General features: G+C 39.4%; 1 protein-coding gene across 6 annotated transcripts in view; it reads left to right on the forward strand.

Moving 5' to 3' along the window:
- LOC129725437 (plasma membrane ascorbate-dependent reductase CYBRD1) overlaps positions 1–24,844 on the forward strand; it is a 150,973-nt gene that overhangs the window by 79,145 nt on the left and 46,984 nt on the right. For all 6 annotated transcript variants that reach the window (XM_055681284.1, XM_055681287.1, XM_055681285.1 and 3 more), the window contains 2 exons: positions 5,450–5,670; positions 5,735–5,957. In XM_055681284.1, coding sequence (XP_055537259.1) covers positions 5,450–5,670; positions 5,735–5,957 — 444 coding nt within the window. The remainder of the gene's footprint in view (positions 1–5,449; positions 5,671–5,734; positions 5,958–24,844) is intronic.

The raw sequence follows: 24,844 nt of genomic DNA on the forward strand, positions 1-24,844 counted from the left end.
CAAATTTACATTTTTGAAATCCGACATGTGCCGAACACTCGTTGTTTCTCTTCGAAAAAAAGGTACTCTGCGCAACTCTGCGCAAGATCGGACTAGATGCATTTTAAGGCATTTTTTCCAAGCTATCTTTTAAAAGTAGTGCCAATAGTGCCAAACCCTGCCGTTTAAACTTTAAACGCTGTTTTATGCAAAAAATACGTAATTTTTTGATTCCGTCAATTTATACATATATACATTATCCAATGATGAGGATTATACATTATCCAATGATTAGGATTTATTCTCCACTATTTTATAGACAACTTTTACTTAGACGTCATCAAGATTCAAGTTACTTTTGGGGCTCCAGCAAATTTCGCAACATTGCATTTTTTTTTTTCAAGAAAAACGCTAAAAAACGCTGACTCAGTACACTTTGAAAAATCATAGGAAATTCAAATTTTGTCGTAATGCTCTAAAAATTTGGATCCTGTCACTTCAATAGTATACAACTATAGGAAAAATATAATTGAAATGAAATTCACATTTTCAATGTTGGGTCGATGGCCAGCGATTCCCCACTGTGCGGTGGATTACTTTGTCCGAAGCTAATTTAGATTTTCGCATCGCTAAGTACAGGTCAGACTGGATTATATATAGTCTCTGATTTTTTTCCACTATATATAATCGAATTTTATATATAATCTAATCAGAGAAAAAATGTACTTTATTCATTTTACATGAATGTTTTATTATTTTCGAATAAATAGGAAGAATTTTATTTTTGACTCATCCCCCTAAAAGTCAGCAAACACAGTTCTTATGAAAATTATACATATATCTTGTAGTTATTCCTGGTGTAATTGCTGTCAAATGGAAAGAAAAAGTTAGATCAGTATATATTGATTTGTCAACTCGTTTGTTTTGAATTTCTCAAATTTTTGAAAATTTTCAAATTATTCGTTTGTTTCTAAATTTTTTTAATTTCTTTTTTTTTATTTTTGAAATTTTTTTTATTAAGGTAATTTTATTAAGGTATTTAAATTTCTTTTAATTTTTCAATTCTTTAAAAAAAACAAAATTTTTCATTGTTTTTAATTATTTTTTATTTTTTTCCCTTTCTATCAAGCGTAACGTATTTTCTAGATGTTCTCTTACGAAATGTTCGCTCTAGATCACATTTGAAATTTAAAAAAAAATTCTTGCTACTATATATACTGCCGTTCTTATGCACGCTGGGACAACTATGCTTGGAACGGCAGTATAATCGAGTTAGAAATTATATATAATAGAATCATATACATATAATCGAGTCAATATAAAATCGAGTCTCTATATAATCGAATCCGACCTTTATATCATCGGCCTAACAGATAGATTTTTCAAGTCAATTTGTATGCGGGAAATTCTTTTTCGTTATACATTAATAGTGTTCTCCATACATTGTTGATGATCCTATTCATGCATCAAACATCAATTTTGAAGTCCGCCTGCTTCGCCTTCGCCTTAATCCGCTCCTGGGTACCAGAAACAACTAACAACTCACAACTAAAATTGAGCTAGTTTCAACAATTCAATTTAGGTGGCCTCTAATGTTTCTGCTGATTTGCAATCTACCTTTAATTTTTTGCATCTAAAAAACACAGTTTGTAAGACGGTTATCAACCAATACATCACAAAACTATCAACTCAATTGTAGAACGTGATTTGTCAGGGCATAAGGATTGTCTTTTTCCACTATTTATGCATAACGAATCAGAAAAAAAAATTGACTGAAAAATTAGCCTACTGATAACGATGGATATAAAAAGAATAGAGTATATCGGCTTATCTGTTGGGCCAATGATATAAGCGAAGCAAAAATCTGAATAAGCTTCGGAAAAATATAAATTACAGCCGCGCGCAACGCAACATATGGTATAATGCTAGCCGCGTAGGCAGAAGTAAAAACACTACTTGTGCCTGTCGGCGCTTTGCGACGCATAACAACGACGGACTTCAGCATTTCGCATGAAGAAAAATTCAAACTATATCTCCACCTCATTTGTCCTCGAGCAATTATCGCTAAACATCAACAACAACAACAACAAACTTCTCCACCAAAAAATAACGTGCATCTGTAAGCAGTGCCCCAATCCCATCCGATGCAGCGAAAAAGCATTCATCGACCGTTTTTTGACCGTTCAGACAGCCAGTCAAGAACCAGTCGAGAACGAGAGAAACGAAAATAAAACACGCCACATGCTGCCGATTATACTCTAGTTTGCTCCGTTCAACATACATTGTAAATGATCGAGCGAGAGAGATTTAAAATCGACTTCTCCGAAACTGCGGTCGCTATCGTTGGAAAAAAATCGTCACACGAGAGAAAGAGAAAAACTTTTTTTCGTTCGCCCGATCGTTTCTGCTGTTCAATTCAAACGAAAAAAGCATGTGCATTCATCGCAGTCACAATCAAATTTCGATCCCTTCTCAAGCACTGCTCGTGACTCATGATTCCTCGAGTTCAGCTCATAATTTCATGGGATAGAATAAGCCAAAGCAAAAATTCATAAATCAAACACTCGATTCCCGGAGCCAAATGCTATATTTTATGACTCGCATTTTATGATTTAATAAATCACAATCATGGTTCCATGAGTCAAAGAGAGATTTCATAAATTGAACGCCCGATTTCATGAGTCAAATGAGTCAAATTTCATGACCCATAAATCATGGTTTCAATCCAAAGTGCTCATGATGTCAGCGAAACAGTAACGCACGGGGTGCGTTACAAACAATTGGCTCATGATTCCATGAGTCTTTACTCATGGTGTATATTCATACCATGAAAATACATCCAAATCATGAAATCATGAGTCATTTTACCCGTTTTCGAGATTTTATTTCTACCCGTGTAGTTGTTTCCGCAGTGCAAGATGTTCTCCTGCACTCTAGAGGTTTTTCTGAGGAGAAAAGAGAAGCATGGTTATAACTCTGATTTATACTGCTGATGGGAAAATTTTCTTGTCTATCAAAACAAACAGCGATTGCATTAAATTACAACAGGGCAGGTGAAGTTTTGGACAATTCTGCTCGATTGTAGCCTAAACGTTAACGTGAACAAATGCTCAGTTATGACCTTTTCTCGTAAAATATCTCTCGCCGAGATTAAGTATCATTCCAGTGGAAGTGAGCTGCCACGTAAAGTTCGCGATCTAGGCGTTATATTTGACAGATCACTTCCGTTTACTTACCTTTTTGATAAAGTATACACAGAAAGCTTAAAATTGTTTCCTCTTGTGAGACGGTACGGTCGTGATCTCGAAGACCCTTATTCCATATGAGCTATTTACAAAGCGTCAGAGAGGAGTGAACTGGACTTTGTGAGTGTTGTTTGGCACCCCCAATATGCAACGCACATTCCGTGAATCGAAGGGATTCATAAAAATTCGAGTTTTTTGCCTTACGGAACCTCAGATGCAATGGTGCTCAACTACCTTCATATCAAGAATCGTGCGCATTAGTATACATTGCTGATATAGTATTTTGGTATAACAATCCGATTACGCTAAAAAATTCATTAGTGTTAAGCCCTCCGCAACGAAATCGAAATTATTCACAACATGAATCTACATACCGCTTTATGAGATCTTTCAATGAATTTCACCATGTTGTTAACATCAACATGTCACTAGCAACTTTTAAAAATAGACTAAGTTTATATATAAGAGGACAACTTCGTGATTGTTAAATGATGTATTTTTGATTTCAATTTATTGTATTTTGTGGATAACGAGCCAACAGACTATGTTGTCTAGAACAAAAAAAAAACTTTAACTCTTATCCGTTTTAATATAAAATTTAGTGCTCATTTGCTATTTTTCTAAACTAGTAATTTGTGTTTAGTCATGAGTCATCATGATAAGTAAACTTTTCTGCCTATTCTTTCCTTGGTTTCATTTGAATTAGTTGTATACTTCAATTTTTGGAACTCCATGAGTCAAAGAGAGATTTCATAAATTGAACGCCCGATTTCATGAGTCAAATGAGTCAAATTTCATGACCCATAAATCATGGTTTCAATCCAAAGTGCTCATGATGTCAGCGAAACAGTAACGCACGGGGTGCGTTACAAACAATTGGCTCATGATTCCATGAGTCTTCACTCATGGTGTATATTCATACCATGAAAATACATCCAAATCATGAAATCATGAGTCATTTTACCCGTTTTCGAGATTTTATTTCTACCCGTGTAGTTGTTTCCGCAGTGCAAGATGTTCTCCTGCACTCTAGAGGTTTTTCTGAGGAGAAAAGAGAAGCATGGTTATAACTCTGATTCATACTGCTGATGGGAAAATTTTCTTGTCTATCAAAACAAACAGCGATTGCATTAAATTACAACAGGGCAGGTGAAGTTTTGGACAATTCTGCTCGATTGTAGCCTAAACGTTAACGTGAACAAATGCTCAGTTATGACCTTTTCTCGTAAAATATCTCTCGCCGAGATTAAGTATCATTCCAGTGGAAGTGAGCTGCCACGTAAAGTTCGCGATCTAGGCGTTATATTTGACAGATCACTTCCGTTTACTTACCTTTTTGATAAAGTATACACAGAAAGCTTAAAATTGTTTCCTCTTGTGAGACGGTACGGTCGTGATCTCGAAGACCCTTATTCCATAAGAGCTATTTACAAAGCGCCAGAGAGGAGTGAACTGGACTTTGTGAGTGTTGTTTGGCACCCCCAATATGCAACGCACATTCCGTGAATCGAAGGGATTCATAAAAATTCGAATGTTTTGCCTTACGGAACCTCAGATGCAATGGTGCTCAACTACCTTCATATCAAGAATCGTGCGCATTAGTATACATTGCTGATATAGTATTTTGGTATAACAATCCGATTACGCTAAAAAAATCATTAGTGTTAAGCCCTCCGCAACGAAATCGAAATTATTCACAACATGAATCTACATACCGCTTTATGAGATCTTTCAATGAATTTCACCATGTTGTTAACATCAACATGTCACTAGCAACTTTTAAGAATAGACTAAGTTTATATATAAGAGGACAACTTCGTGATTGTTAAATGATGTATTTTTGATTTCAATTTATTGTATTTTGTGGATAACGAGCCAACAGACTATGTTGTCTAGAACAAAAAAAAACTTTAACTCTTATCCGTTTTAATATAAAATTTAGTGCTCATTTGCTATTTTTCTAAACTAGTAATTTGTGTTTAGTCATGAGTCATCATGATAAGTAAACTTTTCTGCCTATTCTTTCCTTGGTTTCATTTGAATTAGTTGTATACTTCAATTTTTGGAACTGTGTGATAATGGACAGAATTGATAATCTTAACCATCGATTATCGCATGTAAGACGAAAAATTAATTTATAATTGAGCAGTGTGTATTGATTTTTCCCTTGTAGCATCGGTAATTCAAATTAACTTGAACTAATTGTTCCCTTCTTCTATATATAGACGCTATGATGATGATGACGATCGCGTTTGGAACTGTGGAGCATGGTTCGAGTACATTTTAGTAGTGGTTGTTTCATCGATATTACTCATTGCCGCGTCGGTTTTGACAATATTCTGGGTTATATACTATCGAAAAGGTATCAATATGGACGATCCCAAGCTACAATTTAATCTCCATCCAGTTCTGATGGTTGGCGGTTACATTACTTTGTCTGGATTCTGTAAGTTTGAATGGTTGAAAATATCAAGGAGCTCTATTTGTTAACGACCATTCTTTTTTTCTAGCTATATTACTTTACCGTATCTGCCGTTGTTGCTCTCATCTTATAGTCAAATTGTGCCACACGTTTTTCCACGCATGTTCTATTCCTTGCATTGTAATTGGATTTCTCGCGGTCTGGGACTCGCACAATCAAACGAACAATCCGAATTTTTACTCGCTACATTCCTGGCTTGGCTGCATTACCATGGGATTGTTTGTTCTGCAGTTTGTATTAGGATTTTTCAGGTAAATTAAGCAGTGATATTTATTTAATGATGTTCGAACAAGTTTTCTATAACATGGATTCTTTTTCACTAGAATCTGTAAATCTTCTATCTACTTCCTCTAAACCTATAAAAGTAGGAAGGTGGTATCAAAGACACGACCGCATTAAGTAGGACTACGGTATTTTTCTATATTTTTTATCCAACAGTGCATTTTTATGTGCTGAGACATTAAAGCGCTTTGAACAATAATCAATATAAATAAAATATGTGAATGAAACCTTACATTTATTGGCACTTTGCAGATATTCAAATTAGAAAAGCATTTGTTCGTAGCTTGTAATGACAAGACAAACATTTGATTTAGCGAATTCGGTAGATTCTCCCTTTCTCAGTAAACAGTAAATACGAACCTATTCGGTATTTGAGACCAGAACGATTCACTGCATCGGCCACTGTCGAAAAATGAACACCAAGAAAAATATGCTAATTTTGAAGGCTTTCCGTTTATAAAAGAGAAGAGACGTTTTATAAAAGAGAGAATTCAACTAGCCACTTCAATTACGATACTCTGAGGCACCAAAAGGTGCTTGTTTCCGATGATTCTGGTTATTCCGGCCAGAATTCCAGCTATTTTAATACTTTTGCATTAGCCATGTACTACTAACAGCCGCCAGCATTACGGGTGAAACCGACACGAGATGACTAGTACAATTTTGCCTTTCCTTCTCTCAACGGCTGGCATCTAGCGTCCGTATGTCACTGGTACGGTTGTAGCATGAAAATGATGACCTTTCATATCAAGGTTTCGTCAGTTAGTTGGAAAGAGGGAGGAGTTAAGAAGAGATGAGAATGGTAAGGGAAGTAAAAAAGCATCGGAAACAGAAAGTGACAACAACAACAGCAACAAATCGTTTACAAAGTCAGATCGGTTGTATTCGTTAGTGTTGGCTGTGCTTGGGAAGAAAGGTAGTGATTGGCTGCTCGGTATGATTTAGACAATCGATGTTGTTTACCAATTTTTCAATAGTGTATTTCAAACAATAGGTTGTTTTTGTTACATAAATTTAACCGTAAAAGAATTTCTGATCGATTGATGCCAGAACCTCGATAATCTGATTATAAATGACTAAAAAATGAGCGCTCAAAACCTGACCACTCTTTCTTGGTTTTCCCTGGTTGAATTACTAGATTTTCAAATTCGGGTACCTAACTTCCAGATAGACGTAGTCCTACGTCAAAAATGACAGACAGATCGGTTCCTTGAAGACTTGGAAATTACTGAACGGATTGGCGTGAATATTTGTATGCAGGGCTTTTTAGGGTCGGGAAACAAATGCCCCAATTACCCGAGAACCAATTAAACAAATGGAGCCAAATTTAATATGTTATGGGTAAGAGTTAGGCATACCTCAAGCCTCTTTGCAGTGCTCCAATACAAACAAAACACAAATTTTCCCACAACTTTTATTTTATAGAGCAAAATTGAAATGTGAGAATTCTTATGTACAAGCAAAATTTTCCTTACAATATTGCAATAAAACTAAATATCGTATAAAAACACGAAACTTACGTCGTAGAAGTGTAGAGCAGCTTCATAGTGTGCATTATACAAAGCAAATATTTGCTTGAAACGACGATCAATATTTGCTTGCTGTGTAATATCAAATTATTTGCTTAATCTATTTGTCAAAAATATATGCTGTCTTATTCAGTAAACGATAAATTAAGAAATATTTTCTTCGTCTCATGTTTTTTTTTGCTAGTGAGTTTACTACTAAGCGGATAGTTGCTTGATTTTTTCTTTGATTATTGACAGAAAATTTTGAAACCTGTAAATTGATAAAAAAAATTGAAATCCGTAAATCAATGGGACCAGAAATAAATAAATTAATAAAACTCAGTCAGTGTAACTTGGGTCGTGGCCGCGATTTCACATTAATTCAAAGGCATGCAAACACTCAGCTTTATCTTCAACGAACTAAAAGTATTGGACTCTTCAGTTTCTAATGAAATTATTTCAACCAGTTTTCCGGAAACAGCCTAAAAAATCGGGTTGCATAGAAGCCGAAAATCGATACCGTATCTAAATTCAAGATTGCACTATCTGGTTTCTGGTAAACTGCCTGAAACGGCCGAATACCACCCAGTATGGGTATTTCCGTATTCGGGTTCATGCTTAAAGGAAAATAGGCTAAAATAATCGTATTCTGCCGGGAGATAACAAAAGAACGTAAATGCCATTTTTCGGAATATGGGATTTTTATGGAAATTTGTTCGTTATTCGAAGACCCATCTGTTGGTATCTTCCTTTGAGATGTTACTTATTCATACGTTCTTTTAAATTAAAAAAACAAAGTGACGTAAGAACCATTTTAATACGAAAAAGACCAGTAACCCGGTCGTTTTTGGGCCGTATTGAAAAACTGATCAAGTGGATATACATCACAATGTTATATCACGGCAGTATTGTTTGTTTTTATATTCCTATATCTTATAAATAGTAATCAAGAAACAATAGTTTAAGTTTTCGTTTGGTCGATTTCGTTCCTGCAATATTTCTGCCATCTAATATCGACGAAAGAACTTATTTCGACAATGGTGACGCACCGCTAACTGGGTACGCTAACTGAAAATCTAGCGACGCTAATCGCTAATCCGCTAACTTAAAAAATTAGCTCGATAATCGCTAGACGCTAAGCGCTAAACCCACATTAGCGGAACTTTCGCAAATCACTAATCGCTAACTTATCATGCATAGATTGTCATATGGTCTGTAATAAAAACAAACGAAAATAATTACTTTTGAGTGCTATTTACAATATGAGGTTCAAAATTCACAAAACGGTGTTCATACTTGAGGATTTTGTGAAAACAAAGAGCAACAAACGCGATTCTGCCTGTATACTTTTAGGAATGATTTTATGAAATCTTAATTATTATCTCAATCGAAAAGTAAAATCGTAATTATAATAATCTCAAGCGCATTGCAATTTACAGAAGTTTTTGACGTGGCGAAAATTTAATCTAGAGCTTGTTGTTCAGAATGCTACTATGGCTTGTACGATAACTGCAACCCTTTTCTAGGTTAAAAAGAAAAAAAAAGTCCCAAAGACAGGAATTCTAGACAGTTAAAACAATTGAACGTTGTCAATGAAACATACGGTCCAAAATTACCTTTCGCAGTAAGATATGTTTATCATTCGGAGCAATTTATGTGCGCAGTCAGCTAAGTTTGTAAATAGTTTTTGTCGCTTCTCTAAAAATTTAGCGAATTAGTGATAAGCGTTTCGAAGGCCAAAATCTTAGTGACGCTAACATTTCGCTAACTAGTTCAAAAATTAGCGAATTTGCTAAACCGCTAAAAGAAAATTAGCGACGCTAATTAGCGATTAGCGAATTAGCGGAATGGTGCCCACCACTGGTTTTAAATGATGTTAGAGCAATAATTCTCTGAAGCACCTTGCAGAAAACTCGAAATAATATTTTTGGCGCTTGATTCGGTTTGGCTGCACGCCAACCACATGAACCTTGATTGGTTGAGTGCAATTCTGTCAATGACAAACAAAGATGTCTACGATTAGGATTTTGTAATTCAAAACTATTTTTTTGGAAATCAACAGATTGTACAGAAATTTTTGGCAGGTACCTATAGCGAAAATTCTTAATACCAACAACAGTGAGCATCTTAAATAACCACGATTAATTATTATTAATTGTAATGACTATGTTAAATTCGTTGATAGTTGATTGGTGCATTGTTCGTGTAAATTTGTCCTTGAAACGTAATGTTTTTAAATAACGATAAATAATGATTTTCAACTGATCAGTTTGCTATGTTTCAAACATAGAAATTTTCATAAAACATTTTTCAAAAACAATCGAGAAAATTATCAACTCTCCTAAAAAATTACAGTATATTTCGTTGCTTAGAATAATTTTTATTTTAGGTCAACTCTAAAACTTCTATAAATTTGAGTTGGATGTAAGAACATATTCGTTACTTGCATTAATGGCTACAGCAGGTGAATCATCGGCATCAACGAAATACCAAAATCAAAACATAATCGAAACAATATTTCCAAGATAGCGATTCTATCAAATCAAAGGTTATTAAAATTTCAAGTATGTAGTAATCATGGTTGGTTGTAATTAAGAATGCACCTATTAGTAAAGGGTAGCAACATCGCTATCGCTATGATAGAATAATCAATAATAAAATATTTCGAACTTACAATGAGCCTATGTACATGACATTGTTCGTTGTATTTTTATTGATATAAATTATTCTTCGCGTGAGCAATCGTCAGTTTGGTAGTAGCGAGAATCATGCGGGCACATAAGATAAACCGTGATTTATTTCTATATTACATCATTGATATTTTATTTACTTATTTATGTTATTTACCTGGTAATTTTCACAATTCCCAGATATCGTATGAGCATGTCTCGTTATTGTTATAACTAATTTACGAGTGGCACAACGTTTTCTGAAATTGGTATCTTTTTTTTCAATTGATTTAACATATTATAAACATCGAAAAATGATAAATACTCCCAAGCTGATCTCGACGTACGATGCTGGCCTAACAACCCAGCTGTAGTACAGTCATCCCAGTAGTATGGGCCAGCTAAGCCAGCTAATTATTGTGATTTTGAATAAACGATTAAAAGTCAAAAAAAAAAACAAGATTACACCTTGTTTTTTCCACTAACTTGTAGAAAATACATTGAAGTTTGATGTTGAGAATACATTTCCGTTCTTACAAAACTTATTCAATCAAAAACTGACAAAATGGTATGCTTCTCCAATTACCACTATTTTGGGCTACTTTTTGACTCTCCCAGTATTATGGGCCAATGCTCCCAGTATTAAGAACCAGACAAATATTTTTTGTTGCAGAGACAGAGACATTATTTTAAAGAGTAATTCCGACAGTGAAGTTAACATCGAGAGGAAGGTTAGAATATCATAAAGACATTGAATCAATTTCGATAATACATTATTGTAATATTTTGCTCTGGCTTTATCGAAGTTTTGGTTTTTCTCATGTTTTGAATACTCATATGTTTAAACAATAGGGGCCTTATAACTCCGTTGGAAAGAGCACAGCAGTCCAGTCTGGAAGGCTAGACTTCGATTCCCGATACAGTCGTCTGGCATTTCGAGGTTGGATATTCGGTCGGCTGCCTTAGAGCATAAGCGCAATTGATAACTGTGAAAATGCGGGATGAACCATCAGCGAGCGCTTATAAAGCCAAGAAGAAGCCTAAATTTTTAAACTGGGTACAGTAATCAAAGACTAGAAATGTTTTACAGGGTTAAAATTGACTTTAAAGCAAGATAATGAAAATTCAGGATAAACGAGCATAACTGTTCTACACTGCTTAAAATGCCGATACATAAATATATAAATCGTGAATGCAGAGAACATGTAGAGTCATGCAGAGAAATGATATTCACCTTCACTAAACTACAATTTGACCTTTAAAAGTCATTTACATGTGTTAAAAACCAATAGAAAATATAGCTTAGCCGATATTACTGGGTGGCCCATAACACTGGGAAAACCGAATTTCATGACCAGCATTATGGGCCAATTTTGAACAGCGTACAAAAATAGTAAAAACACGAAATTCAGAACGGATATTACATAATTCTATAAATACATATCAATTATTTACGGTTTCATTCATTTTGTTGAATAAAACGACGCCTTATTCTCACGACCGACTTTTTGCGACTGTGGTGGAAACAACAACAAATTATAGGCTGTCGGGAGTCTACCGACATTTATTCAAAAACCCAAGAGTTTAGCTCATTAGTGCAGCGGTTTCGCACAAAAAGCATAGAGAAATGTTGTTCACGTCCATTAAACATCAAATTAACTTATATAAGTTATGGACATACGTTGAAAAGCAATACAAAGGGCAGACTGACCCATAATACTGGTGACCCATAATACTGGGATGACTGTATATGCTAGTCCCAGTTCAAGAGATTAGTCTCTCTGTAGCTTCAGTAGCTTCATGAGCTAATTAAAACTTTTGTCCTATGCCTTACATTTTAGGTTATAAAATAGGCAATGTATGTGATTTATTCGAGGTTGCGAAAAATGAACACAGGTTGAGGATGTGATTTAGACATAGAAAAAATTTCTTTCGTCCAGACGGGACATGAACCCGCAATCTACGATGTCTTCGGCATGGTGTTTTGGCCAGTTAAACTACCGAGGAGATAGTTTTGCCTAAGACCAATATCCCACCCTTCACTATTGCGCTATGCTCCACGCACGCCTCGATGAACCACACACACTGTCTTGTGGAAGTGATTTTTGTCACGATTGCCGCTCTCACATTTTGTCCGACCGACTTACCATCCACTGGGGTATTTTTTACGCGGTTGATTATACCGCTTTGAAAAGATTAGATTAGATTTACTTAAACTGAACTAATTTGATATTATTTGATACCGCGTACAAATGATCTTACAAATCGCGTTAAAATAATCCGCGTTATCGAAAAAAACATTTGCGTTTAAAGAAACGCATAGAATACTTACTTACTTTACTTTGTTGGCTAACGGACCGTTCACCGGTCTAGGGACGAACGAATAAGAGATGTCCATCTTCTTCTGTCTTGGGCAGCCGTCCTCCAGTCTCCTCGTACACCAGCAGATCGTGCATCTTTTTCCACCGCGCACATCCACCGCGTGCAGCGCCTACCACGGAGTCAACGGCCTCTCCCTGGTTCTCTACTGAAGATAGTTTTGGCGACTCTCTCGTCAGACATTCTGGCTACATGTCCAGCCCACTGAACCTGCCCCGCTGCCTTATCTTCACTATATCAGCATGTTTGTATATCTGGTACAACTCGAGGTTCATGCAACTGCGCCATCTTCCAGTTTACCGCCAAGTATTGATCGCAGAACTTTACGCTTAAAAACTCCGAGCACTCGTCTATCAGCTTCCTTCTGCGTCCATGCTTCATGTCCGTAAAGGGCCACCGGGAGTATCAGCGTCCTATACAGCGCTAGTTTTGTGCGAGTTTGCAAACTACGGGACCTCAGCTGGTTACCTAGTCTGTAGAAGGCCCTGTTCGCAGCTGCAACTCGTCGTTTCACTTCACGGCTCATATCGTTGTCACATGTCACAAGCGTACACACCAAATTTTCATTGCTGGAAACCAGCAAAATTTTGCTGATTTTTGGTGTGCTGTATTTCCAGCAATCTGTTTGACAAAATGAAATTTGCTGATTATTCAGCACAGCATAACATTCAGCAAAGCATAAATCAATTTGCTGGCTTACCAGTTAGTTCAAGGGAACATTGTTTCCCTCAGGCACCAGCTTCCATCCGCCCATCGGATTATAGCCAAATTACTGTTGAACTAGAGATGTCAACTTTTAGGTTCATCTAGCCCAACAGGGACTTAGCTATGGTCCCATATAGGCTATCAGGAGCTTAGCGGTGATCCCATACCAGCTGCACAGCGATTTGGCGGGTTTTACTAATGACAGCTTGACGTAAATTTTTTGTGACATATCAATTCTTTCGCTGGATTCCAGCAAACATTAATTTACTGTTTTCTGTTCAGCAAATAGTTTTACTGTATTTTCGCGAATCCCTGATTCGATTACTGGTTTTCAGTAAATTTATCAATGAAATACTGGTTTATTACTGAACGAAATTCGGTAAATTCTAAAACTGAATTACAGTAAACTTTTGAAAAAAATGCTGTGATTCAGTAAACAAGTGGTTTGCTGATACACTTTCAGCAATGTACTTTGCTGAACCATAAAGAGAAATTTTGGTGTGTACCAGCATAAACGAATTCGTCAACCACTTCAAATCGTTCTCCATCTATCTCCACCTCAGCACCAACACCACGGGAACTCCCACGCTCCCTGCCAGCTACAATGCACTTGGTTTTGGCAGAGTTAATGACAAGTCCCAATCTTGCTGCTTCCCTCTTAAAAGGTACGAAGGCCTCCTCCACTGTCTTGCGGTTCATATCGATGATATCGATGTCGTCCGCAAAACCAAGAAGCATGTGAGATTCCGTGATGATCGAACCGTTTCTTTCCACGTATGCTCTTCGTACTGCACCTTCAAGGGCGATGTTGGATAGTAAGTTAGAGAGCGCATCCCCCTGCTTCAGTTCATTCAACGTTACGTCCGCGGTTGATGTCTCGCCGCTATCTGCACACATGATTTTGATCCCTCCAGAGTCATACGACTCAGCTTAATTAGTTTCGTCGAAAAACCGTGTTCCAGTATGATCTGCCACAGCTCGAAATCCACCCCTCCGCCAACAAAGGATTCCGTTAACGGTCTCAATCTGAAGAACAGGATACAGGAGAGCACTTTATATGCGGAGTTGAGCAACGTAATGCCTCGATATTTGCAACAATTCAGTAGATGTCCCTCCTTATAGATAGGGCATATGAGGCCTTCCAACCAGTCTTTCGGAATTTGGTCATCCGTTCGCGCTTCTTCCGACGGTTGGTTCTATTTTCGGCAGCTCTCGCCCCCCTGTACCTCTCTCTGTTCTGACGCGTAGCCGCAGTGAGCTTGCGGCTCCTGGCACGGTTCTCATCTGTCACTCTCTGGCACTCGGCAACGAACCAGCCATTACGCTGTCTTCCACGCGCCGTACCTACCACCTCTCTCGGAGTCGTTTCGATAGCGCCGTGGATACTGCTCCACAGCCCATTTATGTCTTCCACTTCTTCCTCCTGCTGTTCTGCGATCCGTTGATCTAGCTCTCTGGTGTATTCTGCTGCACGCCATCAGCTTTCGACCGCTGAATGTTGAAACACGTCGTCCTCTCTGTGCGAGACTTCAGCACATTCGACAACCGTGCGCGGATCTTACAAACGACGAGATGATGGTCAGAGTCAAGGTTTGGTCCCTGAAAAGACCTAATATTAGTAACAGGCTTCTTCATTTGGATGCCTCCAGGTGTGTTTCCGAATATTCAAACGTGGAAAATAGAAGCTACATATGGCAATTCCTCTTGCCGCGACAAAGTTTATCAGCCTCAGGCCGTTTTCATTGGTTGACGAGTGGAGGCTATGCCTTCCAATGACCGGACGGGAGAATTCCTCCCTCCCAACCTGTGCGTTGGCGTCTCCGATGACGACTTTTACGTCGTGTTTTGGGCACTCGTCGTAGATGACTCTGGTTTTCTGATTTCCCAGTACTATGAAACCGACGCCCTGTTCCGCTGCTTTGACGCCTCTGTAGTAGATGTGGTACTTGAAAGAGTGCGTGCAATAAGCTCTACTGCCCGGAATTCCCTTTCTCCGGCATTTAGCCACCGAACCTCCTGAATCGCTGCAACTTCGACTCCCTGCTGCTGTAGTTCTCGAGCAAGCAAGCAAGCCCGCGCTGAGAGATCGGACGTTCCAAGTACCCGATTTCCAATCGTTTACCCTAATCTTTTTCCGGGTTCGTAGCCTAGGCCTTTACCGATTGATCCATTCCGTATTTCTAATTTCGTTGTTCGTGGTTGAAGAAAGGTTTTGGTATGCTACCTTACCAGGGTCGCGATACCTACATCCTGCTGATGGGGCTGTCATCTTAGGTGTAGCTGGCGGGATACAGTATTCCATAATTCAGCCGCCCGCTCCGGGTCAGATGCTGTAGTACGCCGTCCCTAATATGGGAATACAGCCGCGTACGACCCCCTTCCCAGTCAACATACGACCATAATTTCCACCGGGGTTTTGTTAATCGATCTCCGCTAAGGTTACTCGTATCCCGGTCAGCACCTCGTGGAGGTTGGGATAGGAGTTGCTGGACAGAGGTAAATTACCACAATGGGGTCTCAAGTTACACGTGTCCAACCATTTGCCAACCACACATAAAAAATAACCTGCGTAAAAAAAGAACGCAGCGTATCGGATGAAAAGAGACGACTAGGTGATTCAGTTGATTGCGAATCTTCCACCGAAGCGCAACTTTTTCCTCCTGTTGTGTGTTCGTAATATGCGATCTGCTTACGTCACTTTAGGATTGGTAAAGAATTAGCAACACACATATTGCCAAATATATTTTTCTTTTGAAAAAATGAAGACTTCTAACTAACGTAAGCAGAGTTGTCAAAAGGGCGCGTAATTTATTACGAACTTTGTGTTATATCGTCCATATGGCACCTAAAAAAATGGATTCATTTGCATCCCTGTTCAAACAGCTGTTTCAAAGGTATCATTTTCTGCAAGCGGAAAGCGTGTTGTTGAGTCACACCATCCGCACTACAAAGGGAATGACTGTCTACGACGCCGTGAGTGACGCGAGAACCAATCCAAGCTAGTTGGCGCGTTTCGCTTTCCAACAATTAGGATTTATTTGCGCCTCTTGCCAAAGTTGGTCATTCTTTGCGAGCAGCTATAAAAGTCGGCTTAGAAACACAATAATTGTTAGTCGATTTGCGTCCGGCACGCTGCCCAGTTTTAAATATTTTCCGTCTAGAATAAATGTACAGTAAAATAGTGAACATTTGTGTCGTGTCGTTGTATAAAAGAAAACTTCTCCCTGGGCCGTAATTACCCATCGTGATGCTAAAGGGCGAAAGTCAGCACAAAGTAGGGCCGTGCGCGATCACGTGTCTATACTTACCTTGAAATAAATGCAAATCATTCTTTCTCCATGTCCCTTTTTCATCTCGAAAAACAATAAGGAAAACCATTGGCGCATAGGGAGATTATTTTTGCAACAAAATCAATTCACAGGTGTACAGCACTATCTGGTGGTGTATTGCCAGTATTATAACATTTAACTTATGTTGGAGATTTAGATTGGACGTCTGTCTGCGGTTTCACTTTCAATATTGCATCGGTTAAGGTCCAAATACACACACGGCGTAATGACGCCTTCTCCGTATAAATTAGAAGGCTTGATAGCGCCTTTCGTTAGGACGCCTTCAAGCTAGAACCTTCCAGCTTCGCCTTCTAGCAAATAAGGCTGTCGCCTGCTGTTTTTTACTGAGCACTTGACTGCCTTCCGTGTAGACGTGCTTTCCACACGTTGCACTTTTTGTGTCGCCTTCTATTGGCGAAGGCGCTGACAACACCGTGTTGTATCATTTTCCGCCTGCTGGTGATTCGAGTTTTGACCGAGAGGTATGTTGTTCTATTTTTCCTCTAACAAACATAAATTGGAAGCCATGACGACAATAAGGTGTGTACATGGCGGAGCGCCTTCCGTGTAGATGAGTGGAAGGTCCCTTACTAACACGCAGAGAATCCTGAGTAAGAATCCCCAGAATACCTATAACTTGGTGATGGAATCGTGAAAGGAATCGCAAACACGATTCAGAGGATTCCCACTCACGATTTTTATTCAAGAATCTTGGAGCCATATACAGGGCATTCCTGAGGATTCTTGTTTAAGGAATCCTTTTCAAGGACGCTCACGAATCCAATGTGAGGAATCCTAGAGAATCTGCAAGGTTTCAAAAAGGTACTGACAATCTTCGTTAGGAAGGCGTTGTTACGCCGTGTGTGCATTCGGGCTCTCAGATTCGGGCCTTTAGGATTATTAAATGAGTACCAGAATAAACCCAATTATCATAGTCTACTCTTTTGCAAACGTATGGTTCGAAGATAATTGTAAACTTTTTTTGAAACTTACTTTTCACAACGTTTGCTGCGTGATAAATACAGAAGTATAGGTACATTAGGGTGCCAGCCAAAATGGTCATCTCGAATTTCAAAAAAAAAAAAAACAATACAAAATGTTCTCCTGCTCGAAAAAACACCCTGTGCAAAATTTCAGCTCAATCGGACTTAAAATGGGGTGGCGCAAAGCGATTGAAGTTTAGCTTTTTTGAAAACCGAAAAATCACCCAAGGGAGGGGTACGTGAAATTTCGGTTTTCGAAATTTTTTTTTTGATGCCAAATGACTTAAAAACGCATGAAACGTCGAGAATTGGTGTCATCTGAAATTTTTTTTTTTGTTGCAAAAATTTACTCTCGTTTTTTCAATTGTGGAAGGCGGAGATCAAAATGTTTAGAATTTATCTTTTGAAATTGATCACTAGTCTCTCGAAATAGCTTGTATAATGATATACACTATAACTAGCATCGAATACATTATGTTTCATTAGGGTGGTTCATTTATTCGACATAGAGTGGTTTATAATATTGTGTAAAAATGAGTATAAAATGAAAAAAATCACTTTTCACTGAATACGAATAGAAAAATTCCTGAAAATATAATATTTGTTATATCATTGTCGTTAGGGTGGCAATGTTGAATTGGAAAATTATAAGTAAAATGGCAAAATATCACAAAGCAAATTATTTCAACCAAAATTAAGATTGTGTCTCGTGGAAAATGTTGAATGCTTTCATGTCATTTGAAAAATCATACACGGGAGGTACATGGAATTCGAATATTTGAAAAATGTTTTCCATTCCAAGTGTCTTAAAAGTACATGAAACGGTGGAAACTGATGGAATATGTTTTATTTTGCTCGAAAAATCTACTCTCTAAGACACTTGTTCTTGTTCTTTCGAATGTTGTACTAGACAATTTATTCGTTTTATTTACCACAATAATGTCCTTTGCCAACACTTGATTGAACACACAGGGCTCTGGCTTATAGAATCGGACAAAGGACTGTATCGATGTTATTAAGTGATAATGAGAGTATAGGGATCTCAATCAGATACGCAACATAATTGACTCGTTGTTTCTGGGTTTGCGTCGTTTTGACAGTTCGACCATACATTTTCTGTCAAGTTTACATCATCAGAATCTCAACACAAAGGAGGAAAAAGAAGAAGCCAACAGTTGACAGCGAGTTGTGTCGCTGTGCTGAGTGATCACACACCCGGCTCGCTGCTGGTGGCTGTTTGGAGCTGCTGTATTGGTGCTGCTGGCTGTAACGGCTGCAGCTTCGACCGTTCGGACAACCAACCCTGCTGAAAGGAGAAGTAAAGAGGTACGTGTTCTGTCGGCGCTAGTGCGCTAGATTTAGCGCGATGGATGTAGATCCCTCGCCTCCCGTGCCACCATCCCCGAACCCCTCCGACCTTGTCCCTCCTGCCAACCCTTCCTCTGTTAATTCTCCAGTCCCCCCTCGCCCCAGGCTTTACCCGGACGGATCTCAGGGCAGCTTTACTGTTTTCTTTCGGCCAAAAGCAGGACCAAAATCGAAACCGTTAAACATCCTGCAGATTTCGAAAGACCTGACGGAGGGGTACAAGGCCGTGACCGAAATCTCCAAGGTCAGACCCAACAAGCTCCGTGTCGTGGTCAGCGACCTGGAACAGGCCAACGCTATTGCTCGCTCCGAGCTTTTCACACGCGAGTATCGCGTTTATATACCCGCACGAGACGTGGAGATCGACGGTGTCATAACCGATTCGAGTCTGTCGGTCGAGTGTATCTTGGCAAGCGGTTTTGGCTGCTTCAAAAATGCTTTGTGTCACGACGTAAAAGTAAAGATCATAGATTGCAAGCAATTGCGGTCTGTGTCTCTTGTCAACGGCACAAAAGTGTACACTCCGTCAGACTCGCTTCGTGTTACGTTTGCCGGATCTGCTCTCCCTAGCCACGTCTCGATCGATCGGGTTCGTCTGCCTGTGCGATTGTATGTACCCCGTGTTATGAATTGCACCAATTGCAAGCAGCTAGGCCACACAGCCGCCTACTGCTGCAATAAGGCACGATGTAGCAAGTGTGGAAAAACTTATGCGGACGATTCTTGCAGTGTAAATGCTGAAAAATGTATTCACTGCGGGGAAAATCAGCATGAGCTCTCCACATGCCCGGTGTACATGCAGCGCAGAGATAAAATCAAGCGATCACTTAAGGAGCGTTCAAAGCGATCTTACGCTGAGATGCTGAAGAAGACCGTGACCACTTCTACCATAACATCGAACCCCTTTGATCTGTTGTCCTCTGATGAAACCGATTCTGACGATTCACCAGCGGGAACAACTTATGCCAATCCTCTAGAAAGAGGAAAAATATTTCCTCTCCTAAACTTCCCCGAAAAGGTCCTAAGATTTCCCAAAGTGAAATGAAAGTTACAAACAAACCAAACAGTGCTGCGGAAAAACCGAAGCAAACTCCTCCTGGGCTTGCAAATTTAAAGTCCCAGAAGGGGTTCCCAGCACTGCCAGGATCATCTAAAACCCCAGTTGTTCCTTTTGCATTCCCAGTTGATGAAACAAACTCTGGATTAGTGAAATTTTCTGACTTTGTGGACTGGATTTTTGAAACTTTCAATGTATCCGATCCAATTAAAATTTTTCTTACAGCATTCCTCCCAACAGTTAGATCATTTTTGAAGCAGTTGACTGCCCAATGGCCCCTCCTTGCAGCGATTGTATCCTTCGATGCCTAATTCATATGCGTATACGAAGGATTCTATCTCTGTCTTACAGTGGAATTGTAGAAGTATTTTACCAAAAATGGATTCATTTAAAGTTTCAATAAATAGAAACAAATGCGATGCATTTTCCCTTTGTGAAACTTGGCTTACTTCAAATATTGATCTCAACTTCCATGATTTTAATATTATTCGCCTTGATCGAGACACCCCATATGGAGGAGTACTTTTAGGGATTAAAAAGTGCTATTCTTTCTATCGTATTAACCTCCCCTCGATTCCAGGCATCGAAGTTGTCGCATGTCAAATGACAATACAAGGTAAAGAGCTTTGTATTGCCTCAATATATATTCCTCCCAGAGCACAGGTTGGGCAACGGTTACTCTTTGATTCAATAGAACTTCTTCCCTCGCCACGTTTGATTTTGGGAGACTTCAACTCTCATGGTGTGGCTTGGGGTTCCCCCTACAATGATAACCGCTCCTCTTTAATCTATAACCTTTGCGACGACTTCGACATGACTATTTTGAACAACGGTGAAATGACACGTATCCCGAAACCTCCAGCGCGCCCAAGCGCTTTGAATCTATCCTTATGTTCGACGTCGCTACGGTTGGATTGCACATGGAAGGTAATCCTCGATCCTCACGGTAGCGATCATCTGCCTATTCTTATTTCAATTACTAACGGTTCAACTCGCATGCGACCAATTGACATTCCGTATGACCTCATACGGAATGTCGATTGGAAGTTATACGAGGAAATGATTTCAAAAGCGGTCGAGTCGATTCAACATCACCCACCACTTGAAGAATACAACCTCCTCGCGGGCTTAATCCTCGACGCCGCGTTGCAAGCCCAAACGAAGAAATATCCCGGCGTAACGATCAAAGAGCGGCCTCCAACTCCGTGGTGGGACCAAGAGTGCTCCGATGTCTACACGCAAAGATCCGACGCGTTTTTGGCCTTCCAGAAGGGAGGTATACCCGACGACTATATACGGTATTCGGAGCTTAATACCAAGCTTAAAAGCCTGGCTAAAGCAAAGAAACGCGGATATTGGCGTCGGTTCGTGAACGAGACGTCGAGGGAGACATCGATGAGCACTCTTTGGAACACAGCCCGAAGAATGCGGAATCGCGTAACGGTCAACGAAAGCGAGGAGTCTTCAAGTCGGTGGATATTTGATTTTGCCAGGAAAGTATGTCCGGACTCTGTTCCTGCGCAAAACTTTGTTCGCGATACGTCTCCGGGTCACGACGCGATAGAATCGCCTTTTACGATGGCAGAATTTTCAGTTGCCCTCCTGTCCTGTAACAATAACGCACCTGGGTTAGATAGAATCAAATTCAACTTGTTGAAGAATCTACCCGGCAATGCCAAGAGGCGCTTGTTGAACTTGTTCAATAAGTTCCTGGAGCAAAACATTGTACCGCAGGATTGGAGGCAAGTGAAGGTGATCGCCATCCAAAAACCAGGGAAACCAGCTTCTGATCACAACTCTTATAGGCCGATTGCAATGCTATCCTGTATCCGGAAATTGATGGAAAAAATGATACTCCGTCGTTTAGACCACTGGGTCGAATCAAATGGTCTACTATCAGATACTCAATTTGGCTTCCGCCGTGCCAAAGGGACGAATGATTGTCTTGCGTTGCTTTCAACAGATATTCAGCTGGCGTATGCTCGCAAAGAACAAATGGCGTCTGCGTTCTTGGACATTAAGGGAGCTTTTGATTCCGTTTCTATTGACATTCTTTCGGGTAAACTTCACCGACAAGGATTTTCTCCAATTTTGAACAGTTTTTTGCACAATTTGCTGTCCGAAAAGCACATGCATTTTACGCACGGCGATTTGGCAACTTTTCGCATTAGCAACATGGGTCTTCCCCAGGGCTCATGTTTAAGCCCCCTTCTTTACAACTTTTATGTAAATGACATCGACGAATGTCTGGCAAATTCATGCACGATAAGACAACTTGCAGACGACAGTGTAATCTCTGTTACAGGAGCCAAAGCTGCCGATTTGCAAGGACCATTGCAAGATACCTTGGACAATTTGTCTGCTTGGGCTTTCCAGCTAGGTATCGAATTCTCTCCGGAGAAGACTGAGATAGTAGTTTTTTCTAGGAAGCATGAACCTGCTCTGCTTCTAACACAATTAATGGGTAAAACGATTTCTCAGGTTTGGGTACACAAATATCTTGGTGTCTGGCTCGACTCTAAAGGCACCTGGGGTTGTCACGTTAGGTATCTGATGAAAAAATGTCAACAAAGAGTGAATTTTCTTCGTACAATAACCGGACAATGGTGGGGAGCCCACCCAGGAGACCTTATAAGGCTTTACCAAACAACGATATTGTCTGTCATTGAGTACGGGTGTTTCTGCTTCCGCTCCGCAGCAAACACACATTTGATCAAACTGGAGCGAATACAATATCATTGTTTGCGTATCGCCTTGGGTTGCATGCAGTCGACCCATACGATGAGTTTGGAGGTCTTAGCTGGAGTACTACCATTGAAAAACCGGTTCTGGAGCCTGTCTTCTCGCATTCTTATCAAATGTGAGGTCTTGAACCGTCCTATGATTGAAAATTTTGAAAGGTTAATCGAACTTAATTCTCAAACCCGTTTTATGACATTGTATTTCAATCACATGTCCCATAATATTAACCCTTCTTCGAATATTCCAAATCGTGTCGACTTATCAAATACTTCTGATTCTACTATGTTTTTCGATACACCCATGATAGAAGAAACTCGTGGAATCCCGGATCATTTACGCGTGCAGCAGATCCCCAAAATTTTTTCCAATAAATATCGAAACATCAACTGCGACAATATGTTCTACACTGACGGATCACTTCTTGATGGGTCCACTGGCTTCGGTATTTTCAATAACAATTTAACCGTCTCCCATAAACTCGATAATCCTGCTTCTGTTTACGTCGCAGAATTAGCTGCAATTCAGTACACCCTAGGGATTATCGAAAAAATGCCCAAGGACCATTATTTCATCTTTACGGACAGTCTCAGTTTCATTGAGGCTCTCCGATCGATGAAAGATGTTAAGCACTCTATTTCCTGGGGAAAATACGGGAACATCTGAGTGCTTTATCCGAAAAATCACAGGAAGGTTGTATGCAAAGCCACGACCGCAAGGTTGAAGTAGAATACTTATACAAGAAAGATAACCCGGCTGTTTGCGTTTCAGTCATTTTTTCTAGTAAATAAACGTTTACCGTTCATTGGCAGTTTTGTAGTTTCTTTTTGTTTGATATTTTGAATGAAGTTCATTGAAAATTTTTAAATTTTGTGCAAATGAGAAACTGAAAAGCTGCCGAATTGTAATATGCACATTTAATACGACATCATTAAACGGGAATGGAACAAAGGCTACGGTTATGCAGAACGCGAATGACGGCGCGATGCGATTCGCCTTACCGTGGTGAAATGTACAGCGCTTTTTAAGGCGAAGTAGAGCAATACGTTTCAACACATTTCGTCTTGCCGAATCGCATCGCACCGTTATTTGCATTCTGCATGACCGTAGCCAAACACTAAGCGACGCAAACACGTAATAATAGTCAGAGTATGCATGTAGATGAAGATAATTAACTTTGGATTATAGCGCAAAACGAGAAAATATTAACTCTTCAAATATTCATTTGTGTTCTTCAAATTTCAGTTGTTCAATCTAATATCCGATGAAATGTCTGTTTATTATCTGATGAAGCTCTTATATAGGCCAAATGATGCATTTCCAATTTACTAGGTCCATAACTCTGCCGACCGTGCTTGAGAAAGCAATCGTATAACGACCAATCAGAGGACGAATTTTGTGTTTTGACAAGGCTTAAGAATTTTCAATAGTACAATAGTTCGAATAATAAAATTGCAATTTCATGCATTTGGTAGGAATCTTAGAAGATTTTCTAATCGATTGCTGCAAAAACGAAGGAAATCCATCGAAAACTAACCGATTTATTAGCATTTGAAATTGGACATATTTCTCACTTTTTTCAGTTTTAGATTTTCATTTCACATCCCTATGTAGCCGAACTTCCTGAGAGAAGTATTCTACTTCAAAATCGTATCAGATTACCTTAGCGTGGGTCCCTTCTCACTGCTCGATACCGGGCAATGAGAAAGCGGACTCTTTGGCTAAGGTGGGCGCAACAAACGGTGGAATTTATGAAAGACCAATTGCCTTTAATGAATTTTTCTCATTTGTACGTCAGAATACGATCATCAGTTGGCAAAATGCTTGGACCAGAGGGGAACTGGGAAGGTGGTTACATTCCGTAATCCCCAAGGTGTCGACGAACCCGTGGTTCAAGGGGTTGGATGTAGGTCGGGATTTCATTTGCGTGATGTCCCGGCTTATGTCCAATCACTATAGATTTGACGCGCATCTCCGTCGTGTTGGGCTCGGGGAAAGTGGTATCTGTGCCTGTGGTGAAGGTTATCACGACATAGAGCACGTTGTTTGGTCATGCCCTGTACACCGTGACGCCAGGTCTAAATTAATAGCTTCCCTGCAGGCCGAAGGTAGGCAGTCG

This window comes from Wyeomyia smithii, chromosome 2, assembly GCF_029784165.1.
Source record: "Wyeomyia smithii strain HCP4-BCI-WySm-NY-G18 chromosome 2, ASM2978416v1, whole genome shotgun sequence".
NCBI classification, from domain to species: domain Eukaryota; kingdom Metazoa; phylum Arthropoda; class Insecta; order Diptera; family Culicidae; genus Wyeomyia; species Wyeomyia smithii.